Source organism: Saccoglossus kowalevskii, chromosome 2 (assembly GCF_978046115.1).
Source record: "Saccoglossus kowalevskii chromosome 2, keSacKowa6.1, whole genome shotgun sequence".
Lineage (NCBI taxonomy): Eukaryota > Metazoa > Hemichordata > Enteropneusta > Harrimaniidae > Saccoglossus > Saccoglossus kowalevskii.
Genome location: NC_140642.1, coordinates 19,713,546 through 19,728,646, shown reverse-complemented (window position 1 = coordinate 19,728,646; position 15,101 = coordinate 19,713,546). Strand labels below are relative to the sequence as shown.

At 39.5% G+C, this 15,101-nt stretch overlaps 1 protein-coding gene across 2 annotated transcripts in view; it reads right to left on the bottom strand.

Moving 5' to 3' along the window:
• Positions 1-683: 683 nt before the first annotated feature.
• Positions 684-15,101, bottom strand: part of LOC100368048 (calcium-independent protein kinase C-like) — a 64,377-nt gene continuing 49,959 nt past the window's right edge. For both annotated transcript variants that reach the window (XM_006822763.3, XM_085492615.1), the window contains exons 10-16: positions 14,854-15,044; positions 12,173-12,346; positions 6,376-6,530; positions 5,958-6,096; positions 5,429-5,617; positions 3,804-3,950; positions 684-1,281 (exon numbers count right to left, since the gene is read on the bottom strand). In XM_006822763.3, coding sequence (XP_006822826.1) covers positions 1,138-1,281; positions 3,804-3,950; positions 5,429-5,617; positions 5,958-6,096; positions 6,376-6,530; positions 12,173-12,346; positions 14,854-15,044 — 1,139 coding nt within the window. In that variant the 3' untranslated portion in view covers positions 684-1,137. The remainder of the gene's footprint in view (positions 1,282-3,803; positions 3,951-5,428; positions 5,618-5,957; positions 6,097-6,375; positions 6,531-12,172; positions 12,347-14,853; positions 15,045-15,101) is intronic.

The window sequence follows — 15,101 nt, the reverse complement described above, 5'->3', positions numbered from 1 at the left end:
CGGTGAACCGATGTAGAGAGCAACGGCATCTGGTTCACGATTATGTAAAGAGAGGCAATTCAAAGTAAAATTTACTATACATTAATTGTTTGATCTATTCCCGACGGGTGTTGGGAAGATCTGACATGGCATTCCATACTCTTGATTTTGAAAAGCAGATGAAATTAGTTTTCAATTAATTCAAACAAAATTTCAGCCATGAATAACCAAGTCTAAGAGCCGAAATGCCAGTTTTTAAATTCGGAAATGATTCAATTTAATTGACATGTCTTTGTTTTTAATATCACCAGAAGGTAATCTGTTTGGGAGGGACAAACCCTGTCCCAGATTGCACAACCCCAAGATGGGTACAAATTACAAATTTGTGCTGAATACGGAGCGGTAGGTGTGTGGGTCGATCTACATCCTGTGGGATGGGTCAGTTTTGCGGTAGTAAATATAAATGTACAAATGTATTCTGTCGGCATCAAATATGTTTTAAATCTATAACATAAATAACAAATGCCTAGCTGGGTTTGTGAATGCAAATCTTAAAACAAATGAACTGAAGCAAAGTGCTATATATACAAGTATATATATATATATATATATATATATATATATAAGGATGCAGTTCATAACTGAACAACAAGCAACAAAAAAACAAACCAAGCTCCCCTCCCCTTTCCCACTTGTGTCATAGTGGCAATTCTCGGTTTACCATTTACTCTCCTTCCCACTTTCGTCTTCCGATGGTACACATTTGATTAGCGCCACATATTGAATTAATAAATAATATTTGTTTGTTAAAAAAATAGTTTAACTACCAACAGCAAACAAAATTAGAAGGGCACATAGTTTGAGTGCGTAGCTCTGTGCTTCTCTAGAATGCTTCAAACAGACCCCCAGTATTCAATCACATGCTATTTCTAGGGGATTAGAGACGATTATTTTCCCTTCTAAAAAATGCTAATCTAGAGGTGGACCAGAGAGAAGACTCCAGAGATACAATGACGTGGTCATTTTGCTATAAAGTGGGTAACTTTTGAAGAGTTAAAATAAATGGAGAGAGAAAACCCAAACAAATGAGTACTGGTCCTGCGTTTATGTGTTAGACTGGAATAGAGCAGAGTGAGTGAAGAAGACTGCCCTCTATGGTCACTGCATGTCAGGATTGATGTAGGAGAACTCCTTGAACTCATTCTGGTTGATTGATTTGATAACAGCTGGCTCCGTTGGGGTCAACACTGGCTCCTCTTTGGTGAAGTCTTGATCAAAGTTGTTGGCGTCTTTCTTTGTTTTCTGTAAGTTTACAAATTGTTATCACCTTGAGTTTCCACTTATTCAATAAAGTCACATGGATGGATGTTGTAAAGCCAACAATTGCATGGATGTTGTAAAGCCAACAATTGCATGGATGTTGTAAAGCCAACAATTGCATGGATGTTGTAAAGCCAACAATTGCATGGATGTTGTAAAGCCAACAATTGCATGGATGTTGTAAAGCCAACAATTGCATGGATGTTGTAAAGCCAACAATTGCATGGATGTTGTAAAGTCAACAATTGCATGGATGTTGTAAAGCCAACAATTGCATGGATGTTGTAAAGCCAACAATTGCATGGATGTTGTAAAGCCAACAATTGCATGGATGTTGTAAAGCCAACAATTGCATGGATGTTGTAAAGCCAACAATTGCATGGATGTTGTAAAGCCAACAATTGCATGGATGTTGTAAAGCCAACAATTGCATGGATGTTGTAAAGCCAACAATTGCATGGATGTTGTAAAGCCAACAATTGCATGGATGTTGTAAAGTCAACAATTGCATGGATGTTGTAAAGCCAACAATTGCATGGATGTTGTAAAGCCAACAATTGCATGGATGTTGTAAAGCCAACAATTGCATGGATGTTGTAAAGCCAACAATTGCATGGATGTTGTAAAGCCAACAATTGCATGGATGTTGTAAAGCCAACAATTGCATGGATGTTGTAAAGCCAACAATTGCATGGATGTTGTAAAGCCAACAATTGCATGGATGTTGTAAAGCCAACAATTGCATGGATGTTGTAAAGCCAACAATTGCATGGATGTTGTAAAGCCAACAATTGCATGGATGTTGTAAAGCCAACAATTGCATGGATGTTGTAAAGCCAACAATCGCATGGATGTTGTAAAGCCAACAATCGCATAGATGTTGTAAAGCCAACAATTGCATGGATGTTGTAAAGCCAACAATTGCATGGATGTTGTAAAGCCAACAATTGCATGGATGTTGTAAAGCCAACAATTGCATGGATGTTGTAAAGCCAACAATTGCATGGATGTTGTAAAGCCAACAATTGCATGGATGTTGTAAAGCCAACAATTGCATGGATGTTGTAAAGCCAACAATTGCATGGATGTTGTAAAGCCAACAATTGCATGGATGTTGTAAAGCCAACAATTGCATAGATGTTGTAAAGTCAACAATTGCATGGATGTTGTAAAGCCAACAATTGCATGGATGTTGTAAAGCCAACAATTGCTTGGATGTTGTAAAGTTAACAATTGCATGGATGTTGTAAAGCCAACAATTGCATGGATGTTGTAATGTCAACAAATGCATGGATGTTGTAAAGTCAACAATTGCATGGATGTTGTAAAGTCAACAATTGCATGGATGTTGTAAAGCCAACAATTGCATGGATGTTGTAAAGCCAACAATTGCATGGATGTTGTAAAGTCAACAATTGCATTGATGTTGTAAAGCCAACAATCGCATGGATGTTGTAAAGCCAATAATTGCATGGATGTTGTAAAGCAAACAATTGCATGGATGTTGTAAAGTCAACAATTGCATGGATGTTGTAAAGTCAACAATTGCATGGATGTTGTAAAGCCAACAATTGCATGGATGTTGTAAAGTCAACAATTGCATGGATGTTGTAAAGCCAACAATTGCTTGGATGTTGTAAAGTTAACAATTGCATGGATGTTGTAAAGCCAACAATTGCATGGATGTTGTAATGTCAACAAATGCATGGATGTTGTAAAGTCAACAATTGCATGGATGTTGTAAAGTCAACAATTGCATGGATGTTGTAAAGCCAACAATTGCATGGATGTTGTAAAGTCAACAATTGCATGGATGTTGTAAAGTCAACAATTGCATGGATGTTGTAAAGCAAACAATTGCATGGATGTTGTAAAGCCAACAATTGCATGGATGTTGTAAAGTCAACAATTGCATTGATGTTGTAAAGCCAACAATCGCATGGATGTTGTAAAGCCAATAATTGCATGGATGTTGTAAAGCCAACAATTGCATGGATGTTGTAAAGCCAACAATCGCATGGATGTTGTAAAGCCAACAATTGCATGGATGTTGTAAAGTCAACAATTGCATGGATGTTGTAAAGTCAACAATTGCATGGATGTTGTAAAGTCAACAATTGCATGGATGTTGTAAAGCCAACAATCGCATAGATGTTGTAAAGTCAACAATTGCATGGATGTTGTAAAGCCAACAATCGCATAGATGTTGTAAAGCCAACAATTGCATGGATGTTGTAAAGCCAACAATCGCATAGATGTTGTAAAGCCAACAATCGCATAGATGTTGTAAAGTCAACAATTGCATGGATGTTGTAAAGCCAACAATTGCATGGATGTTGTAAAGCCAACAATCGCATGGATGTTGTAAAGCCAACAATCGCATAGATGTGTCCCAGCATACAAACAAGCTAGACATAAAATGCTTTTCAAGTAGCACCAAGTGGCATCAAACCAGAGAAAATATTACGGCAATTACAACTCCACAGTGCACGAGAAATACTCACAATTTTAGGTCTGAAGGGTGGTTTGATTTTCTTAGTTTCAAGAGCTTCCCATTCAATATCTCTGAAAAATGCGTGATCTCTGATGGCTTTCTCCATACCCTGGGACTCCATACATCCAAGTCTCTTGGCTGGGTTCTTGGTCATAAACTAGCGAGATAAAAAGTACAAGAATTTAAAATGCATGTATGATGGGATGGGATCTCGTCTAAAATGACCAAAACATAGAGATATACTGTGAACTGTTGTAATTTTTCGAGACACTAATTTTCATAAATTTCAGGAGTAAGTGTTTATCGTAAAATTTTGTAGCAGTGAAAAAATTCTTCGGGGGCAAACGACACAGTATCAGCAACTTTTGCAGGTTCAGTCTTCACAAATGCCATGAAATCATCAATTCGGGAAAATTACAAGCAGTAAAAATTAATTAAATTACAGTATTACAATATCCAAAAATACTTAAATGTTTTTATAATTCACATTAAAAGTGCTTCTCAAAATAGAATTTTCGCACTTCGATGAACTGGAAGTTATTTTTAACGACAGCCATTAGGAGGGTGTGGGGTTCTGTTATTATTACATATGTTCCATATTTGATTATTTCATATTAAAGAACATGCAACAAACTGGGATGGAATTTAGGTCGGGAACCCCATTGCCAATATGTTCCAAGATAGTGTTATGCCCTAGCAACGTGTGTCAGTGTAGAAAGCGTGGTACTGTCTGTGTGAAAAGAAAATAAACGTCTAATCTGAGTCACTGTCCGAATAAATAACTCATGGACGTTTAGTTGGGGCCACAACAGAACCAGAACTTGAACTGAACGACTGTGATACATAGTTTATGTTGAAGTTAAAAGTTCCTCCACAGGATTGTGCATTGGCAAACATGCCATGCAACTGTGGTACTCCACTGACGGGATGACTTTTATCCACAGCGGTTGTCGCTGAGCTGCACGCTACAACTGCGTTTGTGATGTTGCTTGCTGGTCATGGATTGAATGAGTCTCGGTTACCAGTTAAAATGTATTGGTATCAGTTAGACTGCTGACATTCTTGTGAACGGGATAAAAACAGCAGACAAAAATTTGTTTACAAAATAAAAATAGTTTGGTCGCCAATGGAAATACAATGTTCATTTGCATATTGACCATGAAGAAAACATTATTGCATGGGTGATATGCAAATTAGTTTTAGTCAAAATAAATGACTGCCTAAAAGTACCATTACTGTTCAAATTTCATTTCACTTGGCAAGTATATTCATGTACCCAGAGAGAAAAATATCATACTTCTAAATATTGCTAATGTTTCGAAAAACGGTACTCTTGAAGGGACTACTTTGTTTGTGCTCAGACCTCATTTGCAAATGGGATGTGGAAATACCGATTTTGGTTGAATCAAAATAAAGTGCAGTACATATGTAATAATACTTTTATTAAGAAATCAATTTTCTAAGCTAATGGGTGTAGATGAGCAATTGTTGCTCTACTAAACCTAATAAATGTTACGATACTTCATATATGCGAGTCTTCTTCATATTAGTCAAGAATAAAAGCCATACCTAGTGTAACACTGGGTAACTGACTTAAACTGTAACTATAACACTGATAACAATAAGTAAACTCACCGCTTTCAGAATAGCCGTGGCTTCTTTACTAAGCCACACTGGATAGAGCACATCATCATGGAGAATTGATTCGAATAAATCATCTTCATTATCAGCTTCAAATGGAGGTTGTCCGGCCATCATTTCATACATGAGTACGCCTAGTGCCCACCAATCCACTGAGGGTCCATAGTCAAGCTCTTGCAAAATCTGAACAACCATTAAAAAATATGATTGAAGTTTTAGTGCGAAGCATAAAATTGTAAAATATGAACATCAGAGTCCATTCAAATATTTAAAGTGAGGGAGTCGTCACCTACGCATGCGTCAGATGGCCATAGCATGTCATTGTTTACAAACAAGCGTCTACCCATGAGCGTGCGTAGGCGATGACCCTCTCGCTTTAACAGTGATTGGCTCAACAGCTATATGTTATCTATGCCAATATGATATCACAATACCATTTCAGGATTGATCAATTTTGGGACGAGTTGCGCAATTCCGTTACCAATGCATATTCTATAAATATAGCAAAGAATAACCAACTCACCTCTGGGGCGATATAATCTGGTGTACCACAGAAAGTACTTGTTAGTTTGTCGTCCATGATGCCTTCTTTACACATACCAAAATCAGCTAATTTACAGTGCCCCTCTGCATCAAGGAGAATATTATCCAACTTCAAATCTCTGCAAAATTATCATAAAACAATATAAGAGGTGCATTTCCTCTCAAATTATGATAAACAGATTGATTAAAAAATTATGATATCAAATACTATAACTCTCTGAACACAACAAGGTTCTTTGGTTCTATTAACGGAACACAGACATTGCAATTTAATCAGCTAAAATCAGACACATGCAGCAAAGAGGTACACCCAACTTGCAGCAAAAGGAGGAAATGTACATGTACATAAAACCTAAAGAAACACTTTCAAATTTGACAGTTTTAATCGCCATACATACCTATAAATAACACCATGTCTATGTAAAAATTGTAATGCACATGTAACTTGGGATGCATAAAAACGAGCTCTCGGCTCATCAAACTTTCGTGCTCTTTGAATCTGAAACATGAGATCTCCACCATTCACATACTCCATTACAAAGAAAAGGCGATCCTGAATGGAAAAGAAAGAAGCAGTAGTTAGAAAACATCAATCACAAGTACCAAGTATGTTAGCACACTGTCATTAACATTTGTTGATATTCAACGATATTTATGAGTTATTCAAATTTAAATTGTTCTAGTACTTTGCATGATGACATTCTAACCCATAAACTAATTGTCCAATGTGCACAAAACAAACAATTATAGAGCCTGGCTTGGTAACACACCAAGTGGGAGTCTCTGTATGATACGCTGTATTAGGAGAATAAATGTTATCTCCTATACTGAAAATGTGTTCTTTAAATTTCAGGGTAACATTTTTGAACTCATGACAGCAAACAACACAGGCATGAATTATATGAAATAGTACCCAAGGAAACAACATGACTGCTAGTAGTGGCATTGCATTAAAAGTGGTGAACTCTAGCGAACACTCTAAAAAAAAAACATTCTTTCGGTGAAATAACAGTGCTGTGAACGCAGGCATGTATACAGAACAGTGCTGTGAACGCAGGCATGTATACAGAACAGTGCTGTGAATGCATGCACATATACAGAACAGTGCTGTGAACGCAGGCTTGTATACAGAACAGTGCTGTGAATGCAGGCTTGTATACAGAACAGTGCTGTGAACGCATGCACATATATAGAACAGTGCTGTGAATGCATGCACATATACAGAACAGTGCTGTGAATGCATGCACGTATACAGAACAGTGCTGTGAATGCATGCACGTATACAGAACAGTGCTGTGAACACAGGCATGTATACAGAACAGTGCTGTGAACACAGGCATGTATACAGAACAGTGCTGTGAACACAGGCATGTATACAGAACAGTGCTGTGAACACAGGCATGTATACAGAACAGTGCTGTGAACACAGGCATATATACAGAACAGTGCTGTGAATGCAGGCATGTATACAGAACAGTGCTGTGAACACAGGCATGTATACAGAACAGTGCTGTGAACGCAGGCATGTACACAGAACAGTGCTGTGAACGCAGGCTTGTATACAGAACAGTGCTGTGAACACAGGCATGTATACAGAACAGTGCTATGAACGCAGGCATGTATACAGAACAGTGCTGTGAACACAGGCATGTATACAGAACAGTGCTATGAACGCAGGCTTGTATACAGAACAGTGCTGTGAATACATACCCGTATACAGAACAGTGCTGTGAACGCAGGCATGTATACAGAACAGTGCTGTGAACGCATGCACATATACAGAACAGTGCTGTGAACGCAGGCATGTATACAGAACAGTGCTGTGAACACAGACACATACAGAACAGTGCTGTGAGCACAGACACATGCAGAACAGTGCTGTGATCGCAGACACATGCAGAACAGTGCTGTGAACGCAGACACATGCAGAACAGTGCTGTGAACGCAGAAAACAGTGCTGTGAACACAGACGCGTACAAAACAGTGCTGTGAACACAGGTGTGTACAAAACAGTGCTGTGAACACAGGCTCGTACAAAACAGTGCTGTGAACACAGGCGTGTACAAAACAGTGCTGTGAACACAGGCCCGTATAAAACAGTGCTGTGAACACAGGCCCGTATAAAATAGTGCTGTGAATACAGGCCCATATAAAACAGTGCTGTGAACACAGGTGTATACAAAACAGTGCTGTGAACACAGGCGCGTACAAAACAGTGCTGTGAACACAGGTGTGTACAAAACAGTGCTGTGAACACAGGCCTGTACAAAACAGTGCTGTGAACACATGCGCGTATAAAACAGTGCTGTGAACACAGACGCATACAAAACAGTACTGTGAGGGCTAAAAGCATACAAAACTGTGCTGTGAGCCCAGACGAGTACAAAACTGTGCTGTGAACACATGCCCGTACAAAACAGTGCTGTGAACACAGGTGTGTACAAAACAGTGCTGTGAACACAGGCCCGTACAAAACAGTGCTGTGAACACAGGCCCGTACAAAACAGTGCTGTGAACACATGCGCGTATAAAACAGTGATGTGAACACAGACACATACAAAACAGTACTGTGAGGGCTGAAGCATACAAAACTGTGCTGTGAGCCCAGACGAGTACAAAACAGTGCTGTGAACACAGACGCATACAAAACAGTACTGTGAGGGCAGAAGCATACAAAACTGTGCTGTGAGCCCAGACGAGTACAAAACAGTGCTGTGAACATATGCGCGTATAAAACAGTGCTGTGAACACAGGTATGTACAAAACAGTGCTGTGAACACAGGCCCGTACAAAACAGTGCTGTGAACACATGCGCGTATAAAACAGTGCTGTGAACACAGACACATACAAAACAGTACTGTGAGGGCTGAAGCATACAAAACTGTGCTGTGAGCCCAGACGAGTACAAAACAGTGCTGTGAACACAGACGCATACAAAACAGTACTGTGAGGGCAGAAGCATACAAAACTGTGCTGTGAGCCCAGACGAGTACAAAACAGTGCTGTGAACACATGCGCGTATAAAACAGTGCTGTGAACACAGATGCATACAAAACAGTACTGTGAGGGCTGAAGCATACAAAACTGTGCTGTGAGCCCAGACGAGTACAAAACAGTGCTGTGAACACAGCCGCATACAAAACAGTACTGTGAGGGCTGAAGCATACAAAACAGTACTGTGAGGGCTGAAGCATACAAAACTGTGCTGTGAGCCCAGACGAGTACAAAACAGTGCTGTGAACACAGACGCATACAAAACAGTACTGTGAGGGCAGAAGCATACAAAACTGTGCTGTGAGCCCAGACGAGTACAAAACAGTGCTGTGAACATATGCGCGTATAAAACAGTGCTGTGAACACAGGTATGTACAAAACAGTGCTGTGAACACAGGCCCGTACAAAACAGTGCTGTGAACACATGCGCGTATAAAACAGTGCTGTGAACACAGACACATACAAAACAGTACTGTGAGGGCTGAAGCATACAAAACTGTGCTGTGAGCCCAGACGAGTACAAAACAGTGCTGTGAACACAGACGCATACAAAACAGTACTGTGAGGGCAGAAGCATACAAAACTGTGCTGTGAGCCCAGACGAGTACAAAACAGTGCTGTGAACACATGCGCGTATAAAACAGTGCTGTGAACACAGATGCATACAAAACAGTACTGTGAGGGCTGAAGCATACAAAACTGTGCTGTGAGCCCAGACGAGTACAAAACAGTGCTGTGAACACAGACGCATACAAAACAGTACTGTGAGGGCTGAAGCATACAAAACAGTACTGTGAGGGCTGAAGCATACAAAACTGTGCTGTGAGCCCAGACGAGTACAAAACAGTGCTGTGAACACAGACGCATACAAAACAGTACTGTGAGGGCTGAAACATACAAAACTGTGCTGTGAACACAGACGAGTACAAAACAGTGCTGTGAACACATGCGCGTATAAAACAGTGCTGTGAACACAGACGCATACAAAACAGTACTGTGAGGGCTGAAGCATACAAAACTGTGCTGTGAGCCCAGACGAGTACAAAACAGTGCTGTGAACACAGACGCATACAAAACAGTACTGTGAGGGCTGAAACATACAAAACTGTGCTGTGAACACAGACGAATACAAAACAATGCTGTGAACATATGCGCGTATAAAACAGTGCTGTGAACACAGGTGTGTACAAAACAGTGCTGTGAACACAGGCCCGTACAAAACAGTGCTGTGAGCCCAGACGAGTACAAAACAGTGCTGTGAACACAGACGCATACAAAACAGTACTGTGAGGGCAGAAGCATACAAAACTGTGCTGTGAGCCCAGACGAGTACAAAACAGTGCTGTGAACATATGCGCGTATAAAACAGTGCTGTGAACACAGGTGTGTACAAAACAGTGCTGTGAACACAGACGAGTACAAAACAGTGCTGTGAACACAGGCGCGTATAAAACAGTGCTGTGAACACAGACGCATACAAAACAGTACTGTGAGGGCTGAAGCATACAAAACTGTGCTGTGAGCCCAGACGAGTACAAAACTGTGCTGTGAACACATGCGCGTATAAAACAGTGCTGTGAACACAGACGCATACAAAACAGTACTGTGAGGGCTGAAGCATACAAAACTGTGCTGTGAACACAGACGAGTACAAAACAGTGCTGTGAACACAGACGCATACAAAACAGTACTGTGAGGGCTGAAGCATACAAAACTGAGCTGTGAACACAGGCGTGTACAAAACAGTGCTGTGAACACATGAGCGTATAAAACAGTGCTGTGAACACAGACGCATACAAAACAGTACTGTGGTGGCTGAAGCATACAAAACTGTGCTGTGAACACAGGCGTGTACAAAACAGTGCTGTGAACACAGGCGTGTACAAAACAGTGCTGTGAACAGAGGTGTGTACAAAACAGTGCTGTGAACACAGGCGTGTACAAAACAGTGCTGTGAACACAGGCCCGTACAAAACAGTGCTGTGAACACAGGCACGTATAAAACAGTGCTGTGAACACAGGCGCGTATAAAACAGTGCTGTGAACACAGGCCCGTACAAAACAGTGCTGTGAACACAGGCGTGTACAAAACAGTGCTGTGAACACAGGCGTGTACAAAACAGTGCTGTGAACACAGGCGTGTACAAAACAGTGCTGTGAACACAGGCCCGTACAAAACAGTGCTGGTAACACAGGTGTGTACAAAACAGTGCTGTGAACACAGGTGTGTACAAAACAGTGCTGTGAACACAGATGAGTACAAAACAGTGCTGTGAACACAGGCGTGTACAAAACAGTGCTGTGAACACAGGCGTGTACAAAACAGTGCTGTGAACACAGGCGCGTATAAAACAGTGCTGTGAACACAGGCGCGTATAAAACAGTGCTGTGAACACAGGCGCGTATAAAACAGTGCTGTGAACACAGGCCCGTACAAAACAGTGCTGTGAACACAGGCGTGTACAAAACAGTGCTGTGAACACAAGCCCGTACAAAACAGTGCTGTGAACACAGGCGCGTATAAAACAGTGCTGTGAACACAGGCGCATATAAAACAGTGCTGTGAACACAGGCCCGTACAAAACAGTGCTGTGAACACAGGCGTGTACAAAACAGTGCTGTGAACACAATCCCGTACAAAACAGTGCTGTGAACGCAGACGAGTACAAAACAGTGCTGTGAACACAGACGAGTACAAAACAGTGCTGTGAACACAGGCGTGTACAAAACAGTGCTGTGAACACAGGCGCGTATAAAACAGTGCTGTGAACACAGGTGCGTATAAAACAGTGCTGTGAACACAGGCCCGTACGAAACAGTGCTGTGAACACAGGCGTGTACAAAACAGTGCTGTGAACACAGGCGCGTATAAAACAGTGCTGTGAACACAGGTGCGTATAAAACAGTGCTGTGAACACAGGCGTGTACAAAACAGTGCTGTGAACACAGGCGTGTACAAAACAGTGCTGTGAACACATGCGCGTACAAAACAGTGCTGTGAACACAGACGAGTACAAAACAGTGCTGTGAACACAGACGAGTACAAAACAGTGCTGTGAACACAGACGAGTACAAAACAGTGCTGTGAACACAGACGAGTACAAAACAGTGCTGTGAACGCAGACATTAACAGACACAGAACAGAACTTCATCCATCAATTGGATATAACAAAACAAAGAGTGAAAATGTGTGGTTCTCACCTTCGTCTGAAAACAGGAATGTAGAGCAGTGAGAAAAGGATGTTTACTGGCAAGTACAAGCACTCTCTTTTCAGTCATGGTACATTCCACATCATCGTCTTGTATAATCACGTCTTTTTTCAGTACCTTCACCGCATACACTTCGTCTGAACCCTTGAACTCAGCTAACATAACCTTAGAAAGAAAGAGAGAGAGAGTGGTAGCAAAGCACACAAAAAAAATAAAAAAAATAACACATTAAAAAATGTGTACTAAATATAATGTCAAAGTTTGAAGAAAAAGCAGGGCAGCCGTTCAAGGGATCTAAAGCATTGAAACCCAGCTATTCTTTTGCTAAATCATTCAAGTTTACTACATACTGAGATTTCATTCCTGAACGACTCTTTACTTATCGCCAGTCTGTTAACTATACTGAAGTGAACAATTCTACAACCAATCATGCCCTGTGCGAATATCACCTGATATCACTTGAATATCACCTGATATCACTTGAATATCACCTGATATCACTTGAATATCACCTGATATCACTTGAATATCACCTGATATCACCGAATATCACCTGATATCACTTGAATATCACCTGATATCACTTGAATATCACCTGATATCACTTGAATATCACCTGATATCACTTGAATATCACCTGATATCACCGAATATCACCTGATATCACCGAATATCACCTGATATCACCGAATATCACCTGATATCACTTGAATATCACCTGATATCACTTGAATATCACCTGATATCACTTGAATATCACCTGATATCACTTGAATATCACCTGATATCACTTGAATATCACCTGATATCACTTGAATATCACCTGATATCACTTGAATATCACCTGATATCACTTGAATATCACCTGATATCACTTGAATATCACCTGATATCACTTGAATATCACCTGATATCACCGAATATCACCTGATATCACCTGATATCACCGAATATCACCTGATATCACTTGAATATCACCTGATATCACTTGAATATCACCTGATATCACTTGAATATCACCTGATATCACTTGAATATCACCTGATATCACTTGAATATCACCTGATATCACTTGAATATCACCTGATATCACTTGAATATCACCTGATATCACTTGAATATCACCTGATATCACTTGAATATCACCTGATATCACTTGAATATCACCTGATATCACTTGAATATCACCTGATATCACTTGAATATCACCTGATATCACTTGAATATCACCTGATATCACTTGAATATCACCTGATATCACTTGAATATCACCTGATATCACTTGAATATCACCTGATATCACTTGAATATCACCTGAATATCACTTGAATATCACCTGATATCACTTGAATATCACCTGATATCACTTGAATATCACCTGATATCACTTGAATATCACCTGATATCACTTGAATATCACCTGATATCACTTGAATATCACCTGATATCACTTGAATATCACCTGATATCACTTGAATATCACCTGATATCACCGAATATCACATGATATCATTTGTTTGCAGAGCTGGTTGCTGATTATGGTGCCATGTGTCTGATTATAATAGAGACGTTACATATCAACTATGGACAAGTGCCGTCTTGTGATTATAATAGAGACGTTACATATCAACTATGGACAAGTGCCGTCTTGTGATTATAATAGAGACGTTACATATCAACTATGGACAAGTGCCGTCTTGTGATTATAATAGAGACGTTACATATCAACTATGGACAAGTGCCGTCTTGTGATTACATCATAGTTTTATAAAATAGAATATTGCTTTATTGACGAAAGGACAATTTGACATTTATTAATTCGTCTCTTTTTAATGTTAAATGTGACACTAGAGAATACATGGTACAGTTTCTGTCTCGGCTCTTTATAGAGTTTACATTCTGTAATATGCCTCTCATCCATAAATAAATCACAATATTTGGCTACTGTTAAAATAGCTCATCAGATGTAACTGAATTTTACGTGAATTCGAACTACTTTTCATACAAAACAACTACAAAAATGACAACTTTTGAGTCATTTCTCAATGGTAAAAATTATTTAAAATTTTGTTCTGTAACATACAGTAAAACCATTTATTTACTTACATTATTTTCACGACTTTGTGTTGTTATAGGCATAATCACTTGGTTTGAAGTTCACAAATTTGTCAGGAAAACAATGAGACTATTGTTTTTATGCATTCATGAGGATTTAATTTAGTGGATTGTACTTAACAGTATTGCAAAATAGTGAAATTAAAACCCAGTGAATGATCAATGCGTTTACAGTAAAAAGAAAAAATCATGTATAAGATGGCTATATATGGTTGTCATGAATGATTATTAATATTATTATTTTATCAAATAACACTTTGACATAGATGGAATTAACATGTAGTGTTACTCTTGAAAAAATAGTTTGAACTGAGTGAAAAGTTTTCAAATCTGCTGACTTGTGTCTGAATCAATAATTATGTAATGTTTAATCAACTATTTTAAAATGTCCACTCGCACGTTTTTCTGAGTTGAGGACACTGGTCACTAAAGTATGGTGTGTGTACCTTCAACTGATTCAGAAATCAAACAATTTGTTGAAGATAAGTGTAGTTTTACACATATAACATAGTTTAAGAATAAACACCATATTTCAACAACTTGCCTCATTCCCTTACCTTTCCAAAGCTGCCTTTTCCTAGTACTTTGATAAAATTAAAATCATTAAGGCAGACAGGTCTCTCGGCCCTGTTCAAGGCTGAGCCATCAGACTTGGGCCTCGTGCCTATGTCTCCCGGACTAGAAATAAACGACCTGGCAAGATCTTTACACATGTCATCTTCCTTATCGCTTGATCGGTCGTCTTTGCCTAAGTAGATGGAACATTTAACTGTGAATGACTATTTACTGAAAACTGATATTTCTA